Source organism: Plectropomus leopardus, chromosome 7, assembly GCF_008729295.1.
Source record: "Plectropomus leopardus isolate mb chromosome 7, YSFRI_Pleo_2.0, whole genome shotgun sequence".
NCBI classification, from domain to species: Eukaryota; Metazoa; Chordata; class Actinopteri; order Perciformes; family Serranidae; genus Plectropomus; species Plectropomus leopardus.
In genome coordinates this window covers 10,147,817-10,173,316 of record NC_056469.1, presented here as the reverse complement: position 1 = coordinate 10,173,316, position 25,500 = coordinate 10,147,817, and the positions used below count along the sequence as shown (strand labels likewise).

General features: G+C 41.9%; 1 protein-coding gene across 1 annotated transcript in view; it reads left to right on the top strand.

Moving 5' to 3' along the window:
• The window catches only part of znf407 (zinc finger protein 407), a 164,796-nt gene that overhangs the window by 7,433 nt on the left and 131,863 nt on the right, over positions 1 to 25,500 (top strand). Inside the window, 1 exon segment of the mRNA XM_042490229.1 lies at positions 6,227 to 6,341. Within this exon segment, the coding sequence (XP_042346163.1) occupies positions 6,227 to 6,341 (115 nt within the window).

Genomic DNA, 25,500 nt, shown 5'->3' with positions numbered 1-25,500 from the left:
TGAAGTACTTAAAACAGTGCTGATTTTACTCCACTATGTCATCATAAGCCCATAAATGCAAGGGGCTGAAAATGTCTTGTAGTAAAATATACTGATATGCTGTTTCTTCAGGAGGGATAAACAATGTAATTGCTGGGGCAGAGGAATAATTTTGCTTTAAGGAAACCTGACATTTTTTGTCCTTTTACACAGTGTGTATGCCAGTCACCTTGTGTGCCCAAAGTCAGATTGCTGAAAGCTGTAAGGATTGGAGGTTAAAATCCTGAAGATTAATGTTGAGCCACCACTTTCTTCTTATTAACGAATAGTCTATATGTGTTCATAATTTTACCCTGTGTCATAATTCTTGAGTTTTGAGGTCGCTTACTTAGTGTTACTTAAGAAAATGAAAGCTCTGACACTGGGGTCCCAACAGATGGCTTCAAGTCAAGGGCACATTCTGACGTTTCATGTGATGAATGCTATGTTGTTGTTTTTTTTAATTTACCTCTTTTTATTCAATTGAGTTATGTTCTGGTTTATGAGATTACTTTCATTTATGCTGTTCTTATTTGTGGAAAGCACCTATTTCTCTTCATTTTTTGACAACATATGCCAGTTGTTATTATTGCTAAGTTCCCTCATTACAGTGAATTATTCACCTTTTATGTGGTGGTCATTTATTCTGGGAGTTTGTTTGTGGGGCTGTGGAGCCGCACGGTGGGGGTCTGCCAGTTTCTGGGCTGGGAGCACGTCCAGATCCTTTTAATTAAGACCTAGTTTTTATTCACTTGATTAATCAGTGAAATCAGGAGACGGTAGTGGGAGGCTGCACACAGATTTGTCAATTTGTCCCTTAAAGGAAGCTTGTACACATGCTTGCATTTTGCCAATGAGGGTACAGCTGGAATTTGCATTTTGAGGTAAATTGGTCACTTTTTCACTGGAGTGAGCTGTCTGACCTCAGACTGAGCCTTAAAGTAATGGACAAACATGCAGCGCATGCATGTTTACACACAGGATGTGATGAGTGTTTGAAGACATAACTTAAAAGTAAAACTGTAGAACACGTAGAGCTTTTTGGTTCTGACGTTTCAAGGGTCCTTAAAGGAATACTTCATTCTTCACATAACTGTTTGTATATCAGTTACTCACCCGGTGTAACATTGAGTTTGGGACTAAAACTGTGTTTTTCTTGCATGCTTCCACAGTGAATGAATCCCAAAATTGAGATAATTGTTGATGAATTGAATAGGGAGGCATGTTTAACAACAGTAAAACTATAGCAAAACATCTGTCCACAAAGTCTCACACAACTCTTGCAGTATAATCCTAGCCTTATTTATCCAGTTGCATGCTCAGTACTTCCCAAACAGATGCGTTTTGCCAAAATGCTATCATTTCAAGCACTTCTGCATAAACAGCGCAGGCGTGCCGTCCGTGCCTGACACTGTTTATGCCAAAAGTAAGGTTTAGCAAAATGCAAATGTTTGGGAAGTACTGAGCATACAACTGGATAAATGCGTTTGGGGAAAGTTTGCAAACAGATGTTTTGATATAATTTAGTTTTACTGTTTTTCCCCTGCGACTCTAATTCATGAAACATTTTCTCCACTTTTGGATTCTTTGTTTACCATGGCGCCATACAAGACAAACAAATGTTTCTTGTAAACTCAGTGTAATTTAGAGTGAGTAATTCATACACAAAATATCATTTGGGATGTATTGTATTCCTTTAAATCCTAAGTTATTCAGTTTTCCGTGTTCGTTGATTTTATTTTGATCAAGTATAGAAGCATTTAAAAGTGTGTTCGGAGCACCATGGGACATTGAATCTTCACTAAAAGTAATGTTTGCCACCAGAGACACTGTGATGAGGGAGGACCTTGTATCAAATGATCAGGCGGGACCACTTGTAGCCTACATAAAAAATTTATTTTATTCCGTTGTAGTCATGCTCAATTACATTTTGCAACCACATTCAGACTCAAACTGGGTAGACCAAAATGGCAAAAAGAGTACAAAAAAATTAAAGACAATAAAAAGCAAATACAAAGCCAAAGGGGTTTTTAAAGGTGAAGAATGAGATGTTGATTTGTCTGCACAAGTTCAATACTAACCATCATCATCAAGCTAATCAATGCATAGGATTCTGACGACTAAAAAAATGCTTTAGAGAAAGACACGAGAAATTGTGACGTTGAGCACCGTTCAAAGACATTTCAGACAGAGAACGGAAAGACAAAGAGAACGTGTTCATGAAAGACTGAAAAATCCCAGGAAGGTGGATCCCAGGGCAGAAAAGGTTTAGGCTATTGTTAAAAAAAGACATAGACCTAGTGTATAAATGACAGTGACATAGCTGTATAATAAATCATTCTAATGGTCCTTGCTGCTTTTTAAATAATGTCCTAACTAGAGGATTCAGTTTTTTTGTAGTTTTTGTGTGTTATCATATGTATATTCATCGAACTTAATGGATGTAGACGTATTTATACAACAAATACACACATATTGATTTGTACTTTTTATGTTGTAAAATTGCAAATCCCAGTGTTAACAGCTGTTGGGATTTTTTTTGTACTTGAGAGAAGGAAGGGGGGATGGTTCAAGTTGTCTTCAGCTATTTGAGATACTCCGGTTTCATGGCCTTTTACGTGACAGTGCTACATGACTAGTATATTCCTCTGTTCTACTAATTGGCTATCAGTGTGACATTTTCAAAGCCATACATCAATTGCCAATTGATTGAGTGGGTTTATGAACAGATGTGTGTGTCACTTTTAATGACAACAAAAAATTATTTACCAAATTCACTCATAAAGTTCAGTTTGTTCGTTATGAGCAGAACCAATGAGCTTGTGAAAACAGCTGTGTAATGTTTAGGCTCTGGTGTAAACTTTCCAAAGTTTAAAAAACTGACACTCGCCAACATCTTGCTTTGTATTTCATGGAAATGGTTATAATCTGCATTCATTTTGGAGACAAATGACTCTGCAGTAGTCACGGGGTATATATCGGCTCTAGCACCAATTGGCGTCCATCGCCAGCAATGTAAATACATTAACCAGGGGGGTGCACTAATTTTAGCCCCTTTTCCAGTGCGATGAGTGACAGGCAGCCACAAAATGCTGTCCTTGTCTGTCCAAGCAGCACTCAAACATTATTCAAAATTTAGTCAGCATCAAGTTTAAGAGAGACTAAATAAGAAAGAAATATAAAAAAGAAGTAACCACCGCAACATTTTCATTGGCCTCCATCTTCTGTTTCCTTTAACAACCTGTTTTCTGGCCTGTCTGTCATGTCAAATGTCTGTCAGTTGGAAAAAGAAAAAGGCATACGGGCAGCAAGGAAGCTGATTTTATCAGTCACTTATTTTAATGGGTTTTCCCACATTTAAAAAATGTCCACTCATATGCTACTTTTGGTGGCAAAAGGGTATTAAAGTGGGGGTTTGAAAGAAGTGAGGGTTCTAATTAGAGACACTATGAAGTTACATCACAGGAGATGAAGGATCCAGTGTTTTTGTTGCTTGACCCATATTAGGGGTCAGAATTATTCGCACTCTGCTGCTTCAATTTTGACAGCTCTCTTTTTAATGTGCATTTTGTGAGTCCTACGCAATGTTTGTGGGTGTGATTTAATCGCTGGAGTGCCTCTCTAGTTCAGCCGCATATTTTAAAAGTTTGTTGCTTTTATTTACTCAAGACTGTTCACAGACTCCATGAAACTTTGTGTTTGCGAGTGGGGAGAGATGCTGTTCTCTCCCTCTCCTTTCGTCCAGCTTGCAGTCACAGTATATTCTTCCCGTTTGTGTTGATGCATACAGGTGAAGTTTTCCCATATAGGATCATGTAGCACTACAGAAACCATGTTTTAATGCACTCAGTGTAATGTGAAATACATCTGTTGGTAGGCCACAGTAAATGAAAACTATGTGACAAATTATTATTATTTTTTTTTATCTGGATATCCCTGTGTGTGACAGGTTATGATATACAGTGTTTTTGGTAAACCATGCGTTAGGACTGCAGTCTGCCTGCAGTAAAAAAAAGTGGAACACTCTCAAGTGCTAATTAGCTGGTTGTAGAAACAAACAAAGCAGAGCAAAGACATTTATTTATATGAAATTATCATGTATAATTCTCTTGCTACAAACCTGAAGATTAAAGAAAAGGCCATGACAGGAGTGTGTGACATGTGCAAGGCTTAAGACATCACCTTGTGTGTGTGTGTGTGTGTGTGTGTGTGTGTGTGTGTGTGTGTGTGTGTGCGTGTGTGGAGTGAAACATTACATGAGGTTCGTCTCTCCTCTCAGGAAATGAATTAGTCATTCCCTGTCTCATCTGGGATGTGAGGGAGCCACATCGCCCCTATGTGGATGGCAATATTAATTTAACATGACACTGCATTGATGGTCAATTTCAGTTTCACGGAGGCCGTTTAAGTGGAGTGGTGGAGTATTAATGTGATAAGATGTGGGAACTGAGGGACGTTACATCTCTCTCCTTTCTGCCATGTCTCATACTCAGCCAGCCATCTGGACAAATCAGCTCCCCACACGCCTCTCTCTCACCTCAACTTTAGGTTTTGTGTGTGTGTGTGTGTGTGAGAGAGAGAGAGAGAGAGAGAGAGAGAGAGAGAGAGAGAGAGAGAGAGAGGAGAGAGAGAGAGAGAGAGAGAAGAGAGAGGAGAAGGAGAGAGAGAGAGAGAGAGAGAGAGAGAGAGAGAGAGAGAGAGAGAATGATTGTCTCTCCTCCTGTTTGTCCATGGGTGGTTATGTCTTGTGAATTTAATGCGTGTGTCTGTATGCACATGCATAGGTGTGAGGTGGAGCTCTGAATCTAGATGTAGGTATGTGTAGGTGTGATGGTGGGTGCGGTGTGAGTGTCTGTCTCATTGTTTTTGTGTCGGTGTTGATTGTGTGATTCATTTTTTTAAGTTTGTGTGAAAGTGTCTGCACATTTAGGTGTGAAATGTGCAGTTATGTATAGGATTTTATATGTTTATCCGCCTTTATTTGTTCTCGTGTGAGCGCTGCTGTGACTGTGTGTAGTTATTTGTGTGTATGTGTGTGTAGTATACTGTAGGGACATGTGAAATGAAGACCCTGGCTTTGCTGTTGCCCATGTGTAGACCCCCTTCCCTCCGCCCCCCCCCCCCCTGTGTTTATGGGCCTTGTTAGCACGGGCTTGCCTTTCAATCTTCGTTACTGGCTTAAAATTCGATGTGTCGTACTTCCAGCTCACAGCAAGTGAACCGTGTATGAACGAATTAGTAATCTACACAAAGTGCTTAATCAAATCAGCGGCTGCCCCTGGAATAAATATTGTAGAACGTCTTGGGATATTCACTGCGAGAGGGTGAGGGTTTGCTCAAAGATGCGTACGTGGATATACAGGGCTGCCACATAGATTGGAGTGTTGCACTGCATGAATCTGGCACAGCCTGACAAAAAAATAGCCATTTGGTTTTGCCAAATTCATATGTTTAATTTTGGTGGCTCCAGGAAATTATTTGTCTGAATTTAGAGTTTGGTGGCAGTAAGTTGTAAACCAGATAAATAAGTGTTTTTGTCCAACATAACTGTTTACAAGCCCAATCCTGAAGGACCCAGTTTCCTCTCTTAACTCAGGGGATGTTTGTGCGTCACACAGATAGCGCAGCCATCAGCCCGCGCAGCTCAGCCCTTAAATGACGGATGGCAAGGAGAGGCTCTGCCACTCTCTCAAACGCTACCCCGCCCCCTGGACTTATTAATGACAATAATTAGGGAGAAACCTCCCTGAGAAGCCCGCCAGAGTGATTAGCGCTTTAATGATGGAATGGGAGGTAGTGAGCGCACACAGAATTGATTTACGTATTCGCCCTGACCTTTGGAATCCAATTTACGCATCCACAGGCAAAGCAAGAGTAGGTAAGAGATGAAGGAGAGTGACAAGGATAGATAGAGAGTGAAAGAAGAGGACGCCTGGCACTCGGGGTGTGACTGTAGTTTTTATGGGGACTGTAGTAAGGGCATCTGTTTTTATTATTCTGAAGTCATTTTGTGGTTGTGAAGTAGGTTGAAGTCCTCGCACAGAGCTAATAACAGTCTTACATGCCTGGCATTGAAAAATGATCTGTGATGTAAAATCAGATTTCTGCCCAGTGGGTATGTCGTCATGTTTTATTAAAATTGCCACCTCTTTCTTTCAAACATAACATTATTGTTGGATGTGAACTCTCTCCATACTTTGTTTTGCAGGATCCAAGCCCTTCAGGTGTAAGATCTGCAACTTTGCAACTGCTCAGCTAGGAGACGCCAGGAACCACGTCAAGAGACACCTGGGCATGAGAGAGTACAAATGTGACATCTGTGGGTGAGTTACAAGGAATAACAGCTTTTAAAAAAATGATTGAAAACACTTTGTCTTAAAAGCAATAATAGGTTTCTAAACTGGAAAGGTGCAAACTTGACTTTGGCAAAGAGTGGAACAAAGGCTTTGCTATGTTACAAGTTAGTTTTGTCAAAGCAAAAGCTTGCAGTGTAGCCCCAGTCAAGTGTTAAAAGTGTGTGCCTTGAGATAATATTATCACAGGTTATAAGGCGAGGCGCAGCCTTGTGAGATTTTTTTCAGCCTCATCAGGTAAGTTTTTGACCAAAATATGATGACATGACCTTCGGCTTCTATAAATGCCCTATATATTTATTTGGAAACAAGCTCGTAGTATCTCAGGTGTGTCGAACAGCTTACCCCTTGTTCTATCAAATAAATCGACAACAGTGTACATTTCCATGTAATTACAACAATTTTTTAAATTTTCAAAGTAGGATACTAACACACAGAACATAGTGTGGCACTTGTATGGAACAGATATCTTTACCACAAATTAGTCCTAGCACAATGAATTTAAGGTCTACATTTAAGTTAAAGCAACAAGAGAGCATCATTGAAATAAAATAAAGTGTCGCTTTTAGTACAAGTGCAAACTGAGCTTTAAGAAGCCCCCTTTTCTTTTTTTTCTTCTTCTTTTTTTTTTTTTTTTTTTTACATTTCTTTCAACTCCCTGTCCAAGAGAGAGAGATGGGCCTGTGATTACCCTGCCAATAGTTTGAATCTTGGCTTGAATGGACTTAGTGCCGTTATTATGCACATTTATTGGTGCTCATTGTTGAGCCTGGGACAGTACTTGGTTTTAATAATGTTCATAGCAGAAAAAGCTGATTTGAGTAGAGCTGTTGTGCGTATTGACTAGATTTTGTGTTCCTTTCGTGTAGGAAGGTTTCATATTGGTGTCTGAGGAGTGATCTGCTAATTATCTACTGTACACACTACTTTAAATTGCATTTGTCTCAAGCTAATTCATAATGCAAACCAATTTAACCCTGCCCGACCACAATAAGAGAAGTGATACTAATCTGATGTAGATTCCTTGTCAAATTTATGAGATTTTAATCTGTAAAAAAACATGACAAACACATAAATGAGCTACTAATCTGAAGAATATCATCTGTGTCTTTAGAAAATCTTGGTGTTATGAGTTTAAATATTATTTATTTTATTTATTTAAATTTGATTTCAAAAGCACAAAGCCACATGGAATAAAGTCAAACCTGAATCGTTTTGTCACACCTAATGTTCTTTTTGAATACACAGGCTGTTATTTATCTAGGACAGAAAGCGATCAGTTTAAAGACATTAAACATTGCCAAAAACTATCCGCAGTCCAAAAAAACAGTCTGGAGAAATTCAGTTACAGTTTCACCTTAATGTGTGAAAAGACTTTCTCTAACCTTTAAGTGCTCCCAGGCCTTTCTTAAAAAGACAAATATATTGCTCCCAGTCAACTTTCCTCATAAATTTAATGTAAAAGAAAAAGAGTTTATTTTACTGTCCTTATCATTTCAGCTGTACAAATAATCCTAATTGGAAGTGTATGTAGGTAACCGCGAGCCTATAAATACCCAGTAGTGCAAGAGTACAGTTATTATCCCACTACCTTGTACCCCCTACATGTAGACCATATGTTGTGTTCAGCTCGTTTCATTCCCGTGGTAGACCTCCTCACTGCCTTGCCATGTTCAAATGGACGTGTTAAGCTGTTTAACATGCAGTCGGGGAATAGAGTAAATTGTGGGATTTCCAGCTTTGTGCCATCGAGCTTCTGCGGCTACACTCTTGCTAAGATGAAGACATATGTAGAGTTATTAGTTTCTCCCTCTGTGTAATTCTGTGTAAACCGTTCCATTTAGTTCAGTCGCGGGCCGATTTTGTTCTTCTAAAGCCGAGCGGAGCCAACGTGTTTATTTGCTCCCGCTGATGTTCACAAACATATTACAGCAGGAGCAAACAAGCTTTGGTTTAAACACAGCTTCTCCTTTAATGAGAGGAAAGGCTCATGTTTCACAAGCCCTCCAGCTGAAAACTCCTCTTCTCCCAAGTGCTGCAAATGTGTCGGGCTTTGACCAAGCGTCAAGCTTTACACACACACGCACACACACTCAACACACACACACACATACATGCACATACATACAGAGCAGTTCCCCGATATGCCTTTAAATGGGACTACTAAATACAGCCCCCGGTTTCACAAATCATGCGGATGGAGGAGCCGCGTGCTGCCAGTGCCAGCCACTGGTGACAAATCGGCCCTGTGTGTGCTTTCAGTGCTGACTGATCACCGGGCCATCCCTCCTCTTGACTAAAGAGCAGCAAACACAAAGAAACCCCCAGAAACACCCTCATTAAGGCCAGAGCCATACATACACGTAGCCCGCTCCCCTTTCCCAAACTTCTCCCGTCTGGTGATACGTCCTTAACCTGAATCTAAAGCACGCTACTAATGGATGGCCATGTATCGGGCATAATGTTTAAAGTGAGATTATAGTGCGATTAAGTTCTGCTGCGGATACTAATGATGAGGCAACATTTGTATCCAAAAAAAAAAAAAAAAGTTTTTACGGATTTTGTTGGCAATCACCATTAATCATTTCAATTAAAACAGGACTATGTTTAGACTGCTTTTTTTTTAAAATATGAAATTTCATTAATTTTTCCCATGACTCTTGGGCCTCTGTGGGGCGTGGAGTTTTGCTGGTTTAGTTTATTGCCATTTTGTTCAGAGCATCGGCTCAGCATATTGTTTGTGTGTTTTTTCTTTTCCTTAACCCCCCCTCGAATGCCATCGATTGCCGTGTTTTCCTTGTTAAAGTTTCAGACTAGAAGATTATCTCGGCTCTGACACCGTGATCGAACGGATGTGCTGCACCTCGGCTGTCCACCTCACTTTAGCTTCAGCTCACCGCTGCCGGTCTCTTCTCAGGAGCGGGGGAAGGTGGAGGGGCGACTTGTTGATAGTTAAAGATCATATTGTTGTGGCATTTAATTAACAAATGCAAATGCAAGGCCAGGACAGATTGGAACCCCTTGACCATGCTGCCAATCAAACCTGAGTGGGCTAGTCAGTGCCTGGCTCATCATCGCTAACACTTTATAGGCTTTCTGTCTCTTGCCTCACCATTTCTCTCACTTCCTCCACACATCTGTTTCTGCCTATCCGCTTGCCTATATGTGTCTTCATTTGAAAAACAGACTGATCCGTCTTAATTTGCCTATAAAGAACTCTTAAGGTGCACAAACAGCAGAAAAACACAAATTGGCTGTTGGCATACAAGATAAGATTTCTCATATTTAATTGGTTAAAAAAATTCTCCCGCATGTGAGACGGTGGATTCTCGCATTTCCTCACGGTGCGTTTTGTCCATAGTGGGGCTCGGGCCACTTAATGAGCCTCCTCCTCTTCTCCTCCATCATCTAACAGAAAGGCCCTGGATTCAGCATTTCACCCTCCCGCTCTCTCGTCCTCCCCGAAGATGCAACGGACATCCAGTGCTGTTGTAGGTGTTAAATTATGCATAAACAGTCTAAATGCTTTGAGGCATTGGTTTAATATCTCAGCCCAGGCCTTAGAAGTATTAACACTATCATGGACATGGATTGTCCTCTTGTGGACCGGCGTTTTATGATTATGGGTCATAAGCTGCCCGCATCCTAGTGTCACTTCAGGAATTTGAACCAAACTTAAAAAACCTTTTGCTTTCTCACAACACAAAAAGTTTGCAACGTGCTAAAGTTTGTCTCCTATGTGGAGGAGGCTGCATTGTGTTTTTCCCTCCCTCCCCCTCCTTGTCTCAGTTTTCTTGACTTAGTGTTGGAGGGAGTATATATAGTCATGATTTCATGTTGGGTGTTGTGTGTGTGATTTGACTGTTAACAGGATGGGGCTGGCTCATGTCAGGGTTTTTATGTCCCCCCTGTCTTGTGAGATTGTCTGGTCTGTTCCCAGAATAGCCCATCAGTTCCGCCCTGCGTGGCTCATCCGCTGTAATGTGCCTTAATGCCCGGGCCTGTATGAGTAGTGTGAGGCCTGGCAGTGACAGTGGAGGAGCATCTTAGCTTGCTGCTTATCCAGAGAAAGCCGTCACTTAACTCAGCCCCTCTATTGTCTATCCACACCCCTCTCCTTCTCCCCTGACGTGATTCTCTATAATCCTCAAACAGATTCTGGTTAGAACTCCCTGAGAACTATTTTTATGTTTTTTTTCCAGCCTTCCTCCCATTTAAACATTAATGGTTGTTGCAGATGAAGAGAGGGATCCCTATGAGGATGATTATAATGTCACTCCACTGATCTCCCGCCGCCCCGAAATAATTGTACATCATCGCTTCATAACGTGTCAGAGGGACACGTTGGTGGCGTGCAATTAAAACCGCAGAATATAATACACCAAATTACTGCCTGTCAGGCCTATGAACAACACACTCGGTATTTGAGTTACACTTAATCATCACGTACATTAGCGATTTCGCTAAGATCCCCCCCCCCCCCCCCAGCTCATACAGCAAGGGCGTGAAACACACTGCTCCTTACAGGCTGAGGGATTGTGTCTGTGATACAACAGCTCTAGGGTAGCTACGCATTTATGTTAGAGTTAGACCTTTTGAAAGCTCATAATGTCCTAAATGATTTAGCTGCGTGTGACCACGAGCGTGCACCATGTGTTGGCAGGAACTGGAAGCAGGGATTTTGAATTCATTATTGCACCAAAGATGTAAACACTGAAAATTTTCCTCAAATGATTCCGATTCAATGATCCTTTTGTGTTTGCATATTTCATTAGTGCTTTAATCCACCTTCAGATGCTCGAAATATGTAGTTGCCGGCATGTAACGCAAGAAAATCAGAAAAAATAAGTACTGTATTACGTAACACGAGGCAAAGTCCTTTTTGATATTTGAATAGATCTCAGAATTGTCTTAAATTAGAAAAGTAGTTGAACAACCTTAATGCAGGTGTTGTGCCCTCGAGTTCATCCTTGACCTTCTGCACAGATACAATGACTACCACATATTGATATATATAATGTATGTATTCCTTATCCTAATGTGTGTGGCCCTTTTTTTTTACTTGTTTTGATCCATCTAATTTATTTGTGCTGATCAGACTCAGGGCTGGGTATTTAGTCCCATCAGGAAGATGTATGAATGTTTACTGCTGTGGACACTTTAACAGTTTGTGTCTGGGAACATGGTCCTTGTCAGTCAGTGTAGTCCCCTTCACCAAAATAAACACATTTTGCTCTGATGCATTTAACTGAATTTAGTGTGCCATTATCGGAAATGAAATAAGTAACGCTAAAGGTCATTTGGAAAATAATGCAGAAAGGCTGGTCTGCAAAGGTTAAGTATGTGACGGAGCTGTTCTGACGATAACGAGGGGCTGCGTATGGCTTGGAGAGCTCGGCATTCTGGTTTGACTCGGCACTCTGCGATCGCTCTTTATGACCAAGACAGCTTTACAGCCCGTTACCCCCCATAACACGATAAAGCGCAGCATAATGGATTGGATGTGTTTAGTAGCCTTGGGCTGATGTTTGTAAAATTAATGTTTTTTGCAATAGAAACACACTCGTGCACGGGCACACATGCACACACAGGAAAAAGGCAAGAGAGGGAAAAAGAGAGGAGAGTGAGAAATCAACTGCGGACAGCATCGATGTATCAATATAAATCCACCAGTGTATGCTTTTACACTTTTTATACTTGTTTCAGAGCCGGGGTTGTCAAACTTTATTTCCTCACAAGTGTCGTGTCCTCACAGATATCTCTCAGCTGAAGAGATGACAACAAACATATGGCTTCATTAGTCGGGTTTGGATTACAGGCCCGAATACTCAGCAGAAAGGCGATGAATGCTATTAGATTTGTGTTTCAAATTACACAGCACCGAGTACTTGAGGGAGGCACAGTCTGTTTGCTCAGTCAGTCTCATGTTGGTGAAAGGATGCTTTTGAAGAGTTTGAATGGGACCCTACGCAGCATCGCTGAGCGCCAGAGACAAAGAGAGAAATGTCTGTCAGCAGATCAGTCCTATTAGGTTTTAATAACCATCTCATATTCTTTAGTGGGCCCAGAACTGGGGCCTGGGGGCTTCATAATCAGAGCATTTCACTTTAATCAAAGACAAACAAAAACAAACATTGGGTCCAGACACTAAACGGCAAGATCAGTAGTTAAGCTAGGGAGCCAGCGCAGCACATAGGGTTATGATAGTAAGTTATACTACTCTTGAGGACCGTCTTAACTTAAGAGGCTATTGTCCGCACTATGTATGATCTCAGTGGTTTCTTTTTTTAAAAACATTAAACTTCTTGTGGCCTCAGCCTTTTTCAGCTTTTATTTGTTTTCGTTAAATCTCATTTTGCAGAACTTGTAGGTCAAAAATGAAGAAGTATTAATTAGAACAGAGTAGTCATCATTTATTTGCCCTACAAAACCCAATCTTCAAAGCACTTATACACTTTGAATTTAGATTAATATCAGCTAACAAAGGAGAATTAGCTCCATTCGATGGAGAAACATGAGTAAAGTTTGAACCCTCTACCCCCCAAACCACACAAAAGAAGTCCAAACTTTATCCTTGAAAGTGGTCGAGTTATTTTAAAAATGTTGCTGAACAGTCCATTCTATAGAGTTAATCATGTCATAGGTATATTGTGGGAGGAAAAAAAACATAAAGAGGGGGAAAGTTAATGAGTGATTAACAACAGCAATTAAAAGATGAAGAGGAAGGCAGATGAAAAAAGGGGTGTAATTAAAATATCAGTCCTCTCATTGTCAGAAGTGCGAGTGTCATCCATTGTGCACTTATTAAAAAGCTGGGTGGAGGGGAAGGAGCAAACGGCGCTTAATTCTAGCAGCCCAAAGTGTCTGGTAATCTGCCCATGGATGGAGCTGGGAAAGGCTGTAACTCATGTTTAAGTGTTGGGGCCGTGTCATTGCAGGTTCACAGTCATGCATTTCTGTGTTGACACCCATCGGGGCAGGGGATATTTGGCAGTCAGGAGTAATTTAACTTAATTAATGGGATGCATATTTGATGGAGGAATAAAATATCCCGGCTCAGCAAAGTGGAAAAGGGGAAAGATTTAGTGGGAGTTAAAGGTGGAGGGGAGAGTAATTTGTGCATTCAGTTACCGGCTGCTTGAGAGACAGAGAGGGAGAGAGCAAAGGAGAGAGAGGAAGAGTGGATGGGGGCTGATGAAGATGGCAGCCGGGAGAGAGGAGGAAGGGAAGGGGAGGATGAGAGATGGATGGTTGACACAAAGCTGAGCTGATGTGTAGAGGGGAATGGGCTGTCCCTCCATTGAGAGGGCCATCAGACTGACAACGCTTGATTTAATTGATATCCGGACTCCTTCCTCAGCGCAAACAGACACATTACGCTGGTTTGCAAACTTGTGGCAGAGCTGCTGGCTGCCAAGGGCCTTTTTAATATTCATGAGGAGGCTTTTAAGGTTCGGCAATGGTCTCTTCGCTCCACCACCAACACCGCCGCCGCCGCCAACATGTCTTAACTACCAATACACACACACTTTACCTTCCGCCCGCTCACAGCAGACACGCAACACGCTGGTTCTCCCAGACAAACCCATGGCCTGACGAAAAGCTGTCACACTGCTCTTAATCTCCCCTGGCACTTTTTAATTGACTTCCTGTAGGTATAGATTATTTTCACGGCGAGTCTGCCACCGAGATGTTTGATACCGTCCCCGAGACTGGCATCTGGGATGCTTGTAGCTCACCGTGGATGACGCCCGTTATCTCGGGTCTCTGTCTCTCTCCCTCTCTCCTTCCCTCTCTCTGTGTGATGGCCAGACTTATTGGGGGAACGGGGGAGAGGTAAAATGCAATCAGTCATTGCCATCATCATAATTGAGCTGATGTACCTGCTGGGATTGCTGGGGAAATGTTGGCTTGGGTGGAAGAGAAGCTCTTTGTGTGTGACTCAAACTGTTAGTAGCATTAGACCGATATACAGGGGCAGGTATTGGCCCTCTGTTCAAGATTGGATGTCAGCCAGTCTGTGCTGTCCAGTTGATGTGATGGATATGATGTTTGATTACATACTGTATTTATTGTCCAATTAATCAACACTGTGCCTGCTTGTCTGAGGTAAGCTCTTAAGTCTAATGAAACAATTTGATCACATTCCAAACAATTATGAATGGATTATGGTTGTGATTAGCTGATGGGTCAAGTTCAGTAGTACTTATAGTGCCTGACTGAGCTTTACAAGCCCGCAACATCAGCAAAGCCTAAAGGGAAAACAGCTGAGTGTGGAACAGGAGCTGCAGGTTGTAGCCACAGTTGTAAGAGACACAGATTCAAACAGGTTTGTAATCCAACAGCATGATTATAATATGATCCATACAAATATCTACTGTCCTGATGTTTACGCCAAGCTTTTCTCTCTATAACCAGGATAAAAATCTCCACGAAACACTGAGTCTTTGTAAGTTTTTTTGGACATCTTGGCCTCGAAAACGGTGACATTTCAAGTTATGAAATACTGGCACAAACTGTCTGCTGTCAGTGGCTCGAGTCCAAAAAAAACATTGTTAGCGATACAAGCCTTCATATCCATCGGTACGCCAAATACCACTCTCACTTTGTGTATCACATGTGGTCTGGCCCACACATGCTCATACCAGGCAGGCACAAGCGGACAGGGCCTCCTCCTACACACTACCAGCTATTTACACACTTGCACAGGCACAAACTTGCCTTGTCTGTTAGGATAAAAGTCTTTACATTGTGAATTAAACATGCAGGGTCTCCCCTTTTATGTGTCGATTCTCAAAATGGGGTTTGGGGGCTGGCAAGGACTCACAGTGGGGGCTGATTTTTCTATTATGTTTAACCCATGAGGATTAAGTTTCTTTGGCTCCAAATCAGTCATTCACTACGGGGACAGTTTTGCGATTTGTATATTATCAAACAAACAATATCCGAGGACAAAGCTGTTCACAGATGATGTTTGTTAGCTGTATTCTCTATGAATTGCAGGGTTCTTAGGGTCATGGAAAACCTGGAAAAGTCATGGAAAAAACAAAAATCCTTGGAATTTTTGAAAAGTAATTGAATTTAATTCTGTGTAAGGATATTGTTCAGTAATCTTCAATGGAAAACCTTCCACATAATGTAACAGAATGCTAAATTTATTTTCTGTAGCTGACAACGTAACATACCTCTAATATGCTGATAGCTCTAAGTGTTTGCCAACATATTGTTTAACATTTTATACATGTTCCCATTTCACTGGCTACACAATTTGTAGCTGAAATTATGTTTGAATAGAGTTTGAATTCGATGTGTTTGAAGAGTGCTGGGCAAGTGGAGCAAGAGGGAAAAAAAGTATTAAGGGTTCTTGAAAAGTCAGGAAAAATTTTCAAAATGTTGTCCATAAAAATGTGTGGGAACCCGGGAATACGGTTCTGTTTTCTATTGCAGATCTAATGAGTTTTTTTTTAACAATATGCCAGACTATGTTTGCCACTTGTTTCAGTAGTCTTATTAAATTTCGAGCTCATTCTCTGCAGTCCATCATTCCATAGCATCCTTCAGGCTTAATACCACAAGATCCAGATGATTCTCAGATTTATGAAGTGATATTGACCATTGTCTATGCGAAACAGATAATAAGGCGTGATGAATGGCTGACATTAGTGATGAAATTACATCAACCTTAACAGGCTATTGTATTAACACACCTAGCCGATCCCACTCCTCCCCACTGCCCGTTTAATTGATTAATTGCTGACGTGGATGGATGAGGGGTTGCGGGTCCTGAATCGGTGGCTGATTGCTAGTCAACCATAAACAGGAGCAGCCACAGTGGGCCCTCAAGGGCAATATTCATGCTCCCCAACCTTATGGTGATTCCTTATCCGGCTCTGACAAGAGGAAAAATATTCGGCCATAAAATCGCTGGTATCACCAGGCTGACATATAAAGCCCTCCGTCACTCCCTCCCGCTCTCTCTCCGCTCTCCTTCGTTGTGTCTCCTTTAGCTCTCAGTCGCTCAGCACACCCGTCGGACTCTGAAATCACCCATCTTCCTCTGCATGTGTAGCTACAGTCCCTCAGGTAGCCCCCAGCTTTAAATATGAGCAAATAATGGTGAAGTGAGTGATGCTGCCTGTGTCCTTGACTGGGATCCTCTGTGTGCTATAGCCACATCTCACTGTCTCCGAGCCCCACGGGACGCATAAAACACCCTCGTAGAAAAACTCCCGAGGCTTGTTGGTGGCATCCTTTGGATGGATGCAGGGATGCAGAAAGGCAATGAGGTCTTTGTGCGTGTTTATGCAAGTGTGGAAAGGGGGGGGGGGGTAGATAATGTTTACACTGCTGTGTGTTTAATGAGAGGGGCACTGTGTCCACTTTAATGTGTTTGCATTTCAGATGTGGTGCAACAAAAGTTATTAAAACGTTATATGGCACATCACACCTCTTTTATGTATTGCTGTTTGTTTGCCTGCATCCTCTGTGGCCTTGGTGGCTGATGTTGGGTTTCGTGGTGGAAGAAGTTAGGATCATGCTTTGTGGCTGTCACTAAAATCTTCTCATCAAGGCAGTTGCCACCAAATTGTAGCTAAGCTCCTGGCGGGGGCAGATTGGGGTAATTCTTATAAAGCGTAAGGAAGCGGGAGAACAGGAAGGGGGAGTTGCTCACCTCCCAGTTCCACAAGTGTCAGGCCCTGCAGGAAAGAGGAGCCGACATGTGGCCAGAAAAGTAGACCCCATTGTCAGCCACACTGTTTTCGCTCTCCTCAAAACGGCACCGCGTTAACCCCCCGTGCCACTGAGCCCCTCCAGACCGCGGCGTAGGTCTGCACCCCTGCAGCCGGCCGTGAAAACGCTGACACATCGATTACCCCGCAGGAAAAAACACGTTGAGCGTGATGAGGAGGAGCGTGCCGTGTGAAGAGGAGGCATTTATTCATTTATTCTGTTTATTCAGCAAAACAAACAGAGGTCAGGATTATGCTGCAACACTGATAGCTCTGTGTCTATTACAGTTAAATTTCAAATTAGGGGGTTCACCCTGCCCACTTTTATGGTCACTTCAAAGCCTGCCTGCTTTCTTTCAAGCCCCCCAGCAAAATCTGATTACTTAGACTTTTACAGTCTACATAAGCTTCAAGAAGAGGCAAAAAGAACCTAATTTGTTTCTTTGACTCCAGTTTGGAGCTCACAGTGAGGCTTGCTGGTGTTCTTCACTTGCGGTCTTTTTATCGGACATTAGATGGCGCCATTCAACTTGCTAGAAACCCTCAGCTTCATTTGCAATATTTGGCTGCCTGGTGTGTGGTACATGTGGATCTCTTGCATGAATGAAATGCAATTAAGATTCTCTTCGTTCTGTTTAAAGGTTTGTTCAAATCTGTGACTCTTTTAACATTTATCTCAATTGATTTTGTCATTTTAAAATGAAAATACAAGTAGAACATGCATGGGTATAATTGTATAGGTTAGTGGCGATGTCAGAACTGGTGGAAGACAGATAATGAAGGGAAACTTCTCACTGGTTTATTTCATATTTCAGCAAATTGTACAGTTAATTAAATGTGTAGATGCCAACAAAAGGAAGATGACTCATTTAAATTTACTTTAGCTTCCAATGCTTGCCAAAGTTCTACTTTCAAAAGTAGAAATTTTGAGAACAGAATGTTTCCCCCCCATATCTTTTGGTGAGACGGTAGACTACCACAGTGCAGTTGTAAATGAGCGGAGTTGGAGGCTGGGCTTGTGGCAGGGCAGGCGTAGCATTCAGAGGGGTGTCCCTGCCGGTGCTGCTTTAACTAGGACAAGCCTCTCTATACCGGTGGACCTCAGGGGCCGATCAGCAGGTCTCAGGAGAGGCTCCCCGCACCGCCGTCTAACCAGGCCTGTCACGAGGGGGCTGATGCTGGGCTGGCTGGCTGGCTGGGTGTGGGGCTGATGTGACGGTGGTGGGTGTCGAGGGCGGGGGGGGGGGGGCTGACATGCCGAGAGGGCAATTACAGCAAGGACAAAGACTACACAGTGATAAGTCCCCACAGCACCCTAATGAAGAGAGCAGGTTAGCCTGTTAAGAGGACTGGGGAAATGAGCGTGGTCTCAGTGCGTGATTGTTTGCAAGCGAGTGTGTTTGTGTGTGTGTTTAACCTACCCGAGGAGGATACATTTTCTGAGGTCATGTTGCTACTATGCTCGCTAACCTCACTGACTGATGCCTTCCCGAATGGGTGCCCCCCCCCCCCCCCCCCCAGCCCAACCACACACCGAAAATAGAGCAAAAGCAAACATTAAACTGGAAACCAGTGCGTCTTTAGGGAATTGTATTCCTGTGGCTGTGTATAGTAAGAAAGAAAAGTCCCAATGCAAGCTATTAATAAAATGAAATCTTTAAAATATCATGCCTTCGGTGGGTAATTGTTGCACATTAGCAGAGCTACAATTTGTTTTTATCACACCACTTAATGATTTTTTTTAATAATATCCCACTTAAAAATTCAGTACATTATATCCTGCATTTTATACGTGAATTAAATTGATGAGTCTGTAGGTCAGCAGTTGTGGAAAATACATTTTGAATAAGGAAAAGGAAGCGTAAAACAGTAAATGAAAACGGGAAAAGGAACCATTTTCAGAGAAGGAATAACTGCTTTCCTCTTATGGTCACTTTTGCATATCCAGTCGGGGTGTGATTACAGTTAGATCATGTTATCAGGCAACAGATCCCACATGCACCAACACTCTCTTCTCATTTTATTCTTCTTTCTTTTTCTTTTCTTCTAACCTTTTTCTCTTTTCTTTTCTTTTTTTGGGCAGCAGAGAGAGATGGTGTGTACCTGATACTGCTGTGTTGGCACACCCGTCTGGGATCTGATAAGAGAGCCTCTGGAGCGGTGCTTATTCAAATCAGTGCATGTTCACAGTGAATAGGAGCAGGTAAAGGCAATAAGATACAATGCGATAACCTTTCTGGAGAGGGAGAGAGAATAGTTTTACACTCTGTTTCACAGCTCTGCTACACTAGATGAGGGATTTTCAACAGAGCCTAATTGATTTGCTTTATCCCGATTTAACCGAAAAACAAAAAAACCTTTCTCTCACTAGTGCAACTTAGAACAGATGTTAGAGGAGTTTATATGGATTTGCGATGCATTACAGTGATTTTATCATTAGGGCTTTTTTTTTATTTGCTTTGTAAATTGATCAGCTCTCAACCTCCTCATTGACCGCGTTCGACTGCTGTTTTGGCACTACTTTGTAAGTGTGCGTTTGTGGACCGGTCTGCGTGAGTGTGTGTGTGTAAATGTGCAGTTCCATATTTATATTAAATACATATTCAAATGTCACATAATCAATTTAGTTTTTAACATTTTCCCACTGTAATCTCTTTTAGACTGACTCTAAGATAAAAGCAGAAACATGGTCCGGAGTGTGCTTGTAAGTGTGTTTGGTATGTGCATGTGTACGTCTGTATATATGTCACAAACATAACCATCACATTAAATCAATTTAACTTAATAACACTGATCTGCAGTGATCAGTTTTGGAGGCACTATGCAGAAATCTGAAGTGAGGCTTAAAGCTTAATTGCGGAGTGGAGTTTTGGTGTGCCAGGAGTCTCAGGGGGTGGGGGTTGTTGGTGGGGGTTGTAACATATGTTACGTGCACTCAGTGCAAGACTCAGCAGTGATAGTTAAACATTGGGGTGAAATGCGTCCTCCAAGGGCCTCTGTGTTAATGTGTTTGGCTTGTACGGAACTCTCTGCATTTAAAACTACAACGCTGTAGAACAGTCGCCCACACTGAGTGTGTTTTGATTACACAAATTATCAAGAAAATTTCAAAAATGATTACAGTAATAACAATAATTACCGTGGCAAATAATTATCATGTTGTAATATACAAATAATATGTTTTCATGGGTTTACCACTTTATTTTTCAAGTACAATTTAGGAAATTATCTAAGTTTGCCATGTTAATTTTTACTATCGTAATCAGCCATTAAAATTAATTTGAGACTGTATGTTGGATTTTCAAGTTCTTGTTTGGAATATATGTGTGTGTGTGTGTGTGAGAGAGAGAGAGAGAGACAGAGCGAGTGTGTGTGTGTGTGTGTGTGTGTGTGTGTGTGTGTGTGTGTGTGAGAGAGAGAGAGAGAGAAAGAGAAAATGTGAAGACTTGTAGACTTGTAAACATATGCAGGTTTTGCGGTGAGAGATGATGAGGTGATGTGTAGTTACAAAAATAATGCAAAAGAAGAAAACTGTAGTTCGATTTTTGATGTATTTCATATAATTTTTTAAACAGATTTAGAGCTTTTTATCATGATAGCATCAATTTAAATTCTTTTTCATTTCTGTAAATATTGATATTGCAGACTTCTGACATGCAGTATGATGATGCTGTAATTCCCAGTGTAGAAGGCTGTTGTGCTGCTCATTACAGTCAGGGGTCTAATGTGCAGGCTCCCTTGCTAAATTAATCTCTTCTTTTCTTTTTATATTGACTCTTAACAGTACGCAGCCTAGCAAGTGAACAAGATAATGAAACACCCCCTTTCCCCCCTTTTGCAACCAAACACTACTAATCTAATATATTAGTCACCCTCGCTCGTGTATGGGTGAGCAATTATTCTAAAAAGTTTCCACGCCGTGCCGAGGTGACAAAGGGAATATGGGCAAGGAGCACTACAGACACATTTGACGGCCGCTCTGTGATGCTGATAGGCCAAACGGTGGTGGGAACCCGCCACTTTTAATCATGCGGAGGGTGACGGCTTTCATAAGAGCATGCGGCGACTCTGACAACTCTAATAAGGAGAGGTGACAGAGAAAGTTTCTGTGTTAGCGGCAAAACAGAGGGGGAGGGTCTACTTGTTTTTTTTTTTTTTTTCAAGCATGTGTTTATTTTTTTATTTTTTTATTTTTTTGGTTGAGTATGGGAGACGAACTTCACAATCTGAGACTGGATTTATGGTGAAAGAATGTCAGCATTAATAAAGGGCTTTGGGGACAAGGTCACACGGGTGCCTGTACACCAGAGCACCCCGAGTCTGTTTGTGGCTTTAGAGATGGGCAAAACATGCTAAGACGTCTCCCCGTGCATAAGGTAACCGACTGGAGTTTTGCCCGTCAATGTCTCATCGCGCAGTCTAATTTATGATTCTTCAGCCCTTTTTTTATTCAAAGACAATCTCAGCTCTGGAAAAAAAAAGAAACGAAAAGGAATGATGCTTTGAGGATATAATTAAAGATATCGTTCAAAGAACAACTTTTTGCATATTTGAATTATTACTGTCGTTAAAAACCACACAAAATATGGAAATATGATTGCCGGAAGCACATAAATCAATGATCAGCAAGGCCTCAGAGCCCAATAAATATGGGGAGTTAAATACTTTAAAATGCAAATCACATCTTAAAATTTGCATATGGATGAATTTAAAGGAAGTGTGCCTCCTTAAGACCCTCTGAGGTAGAAACGGGTGGAGCTGGAGGGGGTTCGGGGGGGACACAGACAGGCAGCCGGAGTGTTTTTTTTTTTTTCTTTTCACGTTGTCATTGGTCAAGTTGTTGGATCGTTCTAAATGATAGCAGCTGAAGTGGGCTGACAGACACGACTGCATCTCTTTTGTGGATCCAGAAAGTGCCTTAAGTGATCTGAATAATTAGGAGTTAATTATTCTTCATCCATCTAAATCAGAAAAGGACAGATATGGGAATGGAATTTATAATTTTAGCCCGACGTCCTGTCTTGTTCTAATGTGGTAAACTAAAGTGACTGTGAATAATACCTACTGACCTTCGAGTAATTACGCCTCGCCTGGCAATTTGCTTGCTGTTGCTAATTGAGGGTATTGATTCAGTGAGATTCATATTAAAAATACATATGTTTTATGGCTGGGATTTTTTTTCTTCTGGTTGTCTTTAATGTATTATTAATCCTTTTTTATTTTTTATTATTTTTTTTAACAATAATTAGCAGACAGGATGTGCTACACCTCAGGGTTGGAGTACTTTCTTTGTCCTACTCCTACCCACTATTGCAGGTGCTGTATATTTTGCCAAACTTTCCGCTGAATTTAAATTAGTTTTTGTGTTGTATGAAGCTCTAAATCTAACAGCAGCTGTTTATGTGAAGTTTATTGCCCAAACTAAAAGTAAAACTACTACATTACACTCACTATTTCCCCCTATCAAATGATAATGATGGCTGCAGCAGCAAACAGTGATAAGTGTGTTGTAAATTGAAAATAATTTTCTGCAAGGCTTCCACATGAAGGCTATGATCCCTCTAGTTTAGCATAAAACCCCCCGTGTTGTTTTCCCCCCTCAGACATTTAAAGACGCTCTGGCGGCACCACTGGATCAATGGACATGATGTCTCTTTGCGCATTAACACTCAGGTTAGAGTGTTAGGTTAAAAACCTGCCCAGCGCCTCCCCGGGAAAAAAAAAAAAAAGACGAAAGAAAAATCATTTTTCCCTGTGGAGTCAGAGGGGCGATCTGTTGGTTCTGAAGGCATCCCTTTACCAATATATATGTGTGTGTGTGTGTGTGTGTGTGTGTGTGTGTGTGTGTGTGTGTGTGTGTGTGTGTGTAACGTGGGGGTGGCCGTGACTGTCACCCATGAGTGTTTGCATGTGTGAATGCCCTTCCTGTGGCGCCTGCAGGTATTGACCAGCACAGAGGACGAGGTGGTTTTGCTTCAAACACATCTCTCCTCCCTCTTTAGCCCCGTAATATTTTAAGCCTTTTTTTCGACCAGCGGAGCTCCAGTGGCAGCTCACAGCCTCGTAATAACCCAGATAGGGATCGATGGCACTGGATTTAGGCACTTACCCCTGCTAAAACTGGTAAACTCATTTGTCTTTTCCCGAGCAACGTTCTCTCCGTTGTTTAAGGAGACACTTAAAAGAATCCCCTGAATTAAGATAATGTGACTGTTGGTGTGTGATCAGGCAGCTGAAGGGACAAGCAGCTTTAGCTCTTTTATTAGCTCTCTGTTTAAGGGGCCATACATGTTTTGACGGAGTCCAACTCTCTTTATTTTATTTCTGTCATGCCGATTAGTGTGCCAGGGAACACCCGCTCTTCCCCCACACCCCCTCCTCACTGGACGAGTTTGTGTGTGTGAGAGTGTGTGTGTGTGGTAGAGAGAGAGAGACTGTGTTAAGCATGCCAGCTCTAAATGAGATGGACCAAAGTGTGATGGCCCTGCTGCTCCTTGTGTTCAAGCCCACATGAACGCCTCAGTACAAATTCTTGGTGAAGGACTCAATGGATGCCGTGAAATCATATTTGCTTTACAGCTAATGGCATAGGACTGGTTCTGCTAGAATGTTCCTCAGAGCAAGAAAGCACATCATTTGGCTATGATGCACATTGACCATTTGCGCTTTACCACGCACAGACCACATACGGTATGGATGATGTTGTGCCACACATGTGCACTTAACAGAAGAAGACATATTTTCAGGACAAAATATTTTTGAAATTAAACAACATTTTTAAGGTTTTTTTAAAGAATAATCCACCAGTCCTTTGAGTACAATGCCAAACTTATAATTCAAATAAAAAAAAAACAGCAAATCAAGGGATTCACACAGCAGCAGCACACACTGTGTGTGTAGCGCACAGGAAAGAGAACCCATCTGAGTCTTTAGAGGTGCTGTTAAAGGTGCCTTGTCTGGGGAAAGTAGGACAAAGTGTCATGCTCAGTGGGGGGAAGAGAAAAAAAGAGTTTAAAACAAAGGAAGGAAAGGAAGAGGCATTTTGATGAGTCAGAAAAGTGACTCCTGTGAGAAGGAAAATGGCTAAAACTTCAAAACTTCAAACAGACCTCGCATTCTTTTTAGCACACCTCCCAACGCACACACACACACACACACACACACACATTCACATTCACCCCGCCGGCGTCACATGGGCGTCTCTTTCTCTCTCTCTCCTTTCCTTCTGCGTGTGAAACTACAAAGGGCCGTCCGTCGGAGGGAGCCGCTCTGCTGTGGGTGCCGCTGGGTGCTGATGCTGGTGGTAATTAGGCGTCACAACACTTAGGCCGGGTGTCTCGCGCGGCGCTGAATTCCTCCTGACGTGACGGAGGGATGGAAGAGTTATTCAGCTCTGCAGTTTCTTCTGCTCTGCTGGTCATCTGTCCTCTTCAGGGCCCATCAGCCTAAACAGCCCACCCAACACACACATACACACATGCACACACACTCACTGACCCCCACCACCAAGCCTTCCAAGAACCCGGAGGCAGAAAGAGAGGCAGTGTGTTAGAGAGAGAGATATCAAAGCCCTCGAGGGGTTAGGAGAGGGTTGTGGGGGGGTGGCTAAAGGGATGGTGTGTGTGTGTGTGTGTGTGTGTGTGTGTGTGTGTGTGTGTGTGTGTGTGTGGAGGTTGAGTGGGTGGGGGGGTCTTAGTCAATACTTAGACCTCTGCATCACTAACTGTACAGACAATATAGATCAATATGAGGTGAAGGCACATATATTTTACTAATTACTGCAATAATTAAAAGGGTCTGTTGTGATTAAAATAAAATCAGTACGTGGTCAATTTTTAGCTAAATGGATTCAGACACAGTGGACTAATCTTGTTTCAGCCTTGTTGCTCCCTTGTCATAAAATCATTTGAGAAAAGAACATTAGCGAGGTGAAGTTTTTTTTTTCCAACTGTCTTAATAGGTCAACCACAAAAAACCCTTGGGACAAGATGAGGGAATAACTTTTTCAATTTATTGTTATTGCCACAGCTGACAGTGTCAATAAGTGGACACACACCTGAATCTGATATAATTTAGTCACTTGTATAATAAAAACAAATGTAGAACTCACTGGCACTCACAGTAACTATTAAAAACAGTATTTGTACATGGATTTGCAAATGATTTTAATCACTGTTTCTTTGCTTATGTGCTTTGTATTTGCATACATTTGTCGATTCTCTATTAATAACACATACGTTAACAACAAAAGATTTGATTGAATAATGAAGAAGGCAGGATGGGGGGTGGATGGCTGTGAAGGCAATTGCAGGGTTGGGAGAAATCTGCTGTGGCAGTAAATTCCGAGTTTGTGTGGCGTGCCGAGCATAACGCCGGGGCTACAGGAGGGAGAGACATGC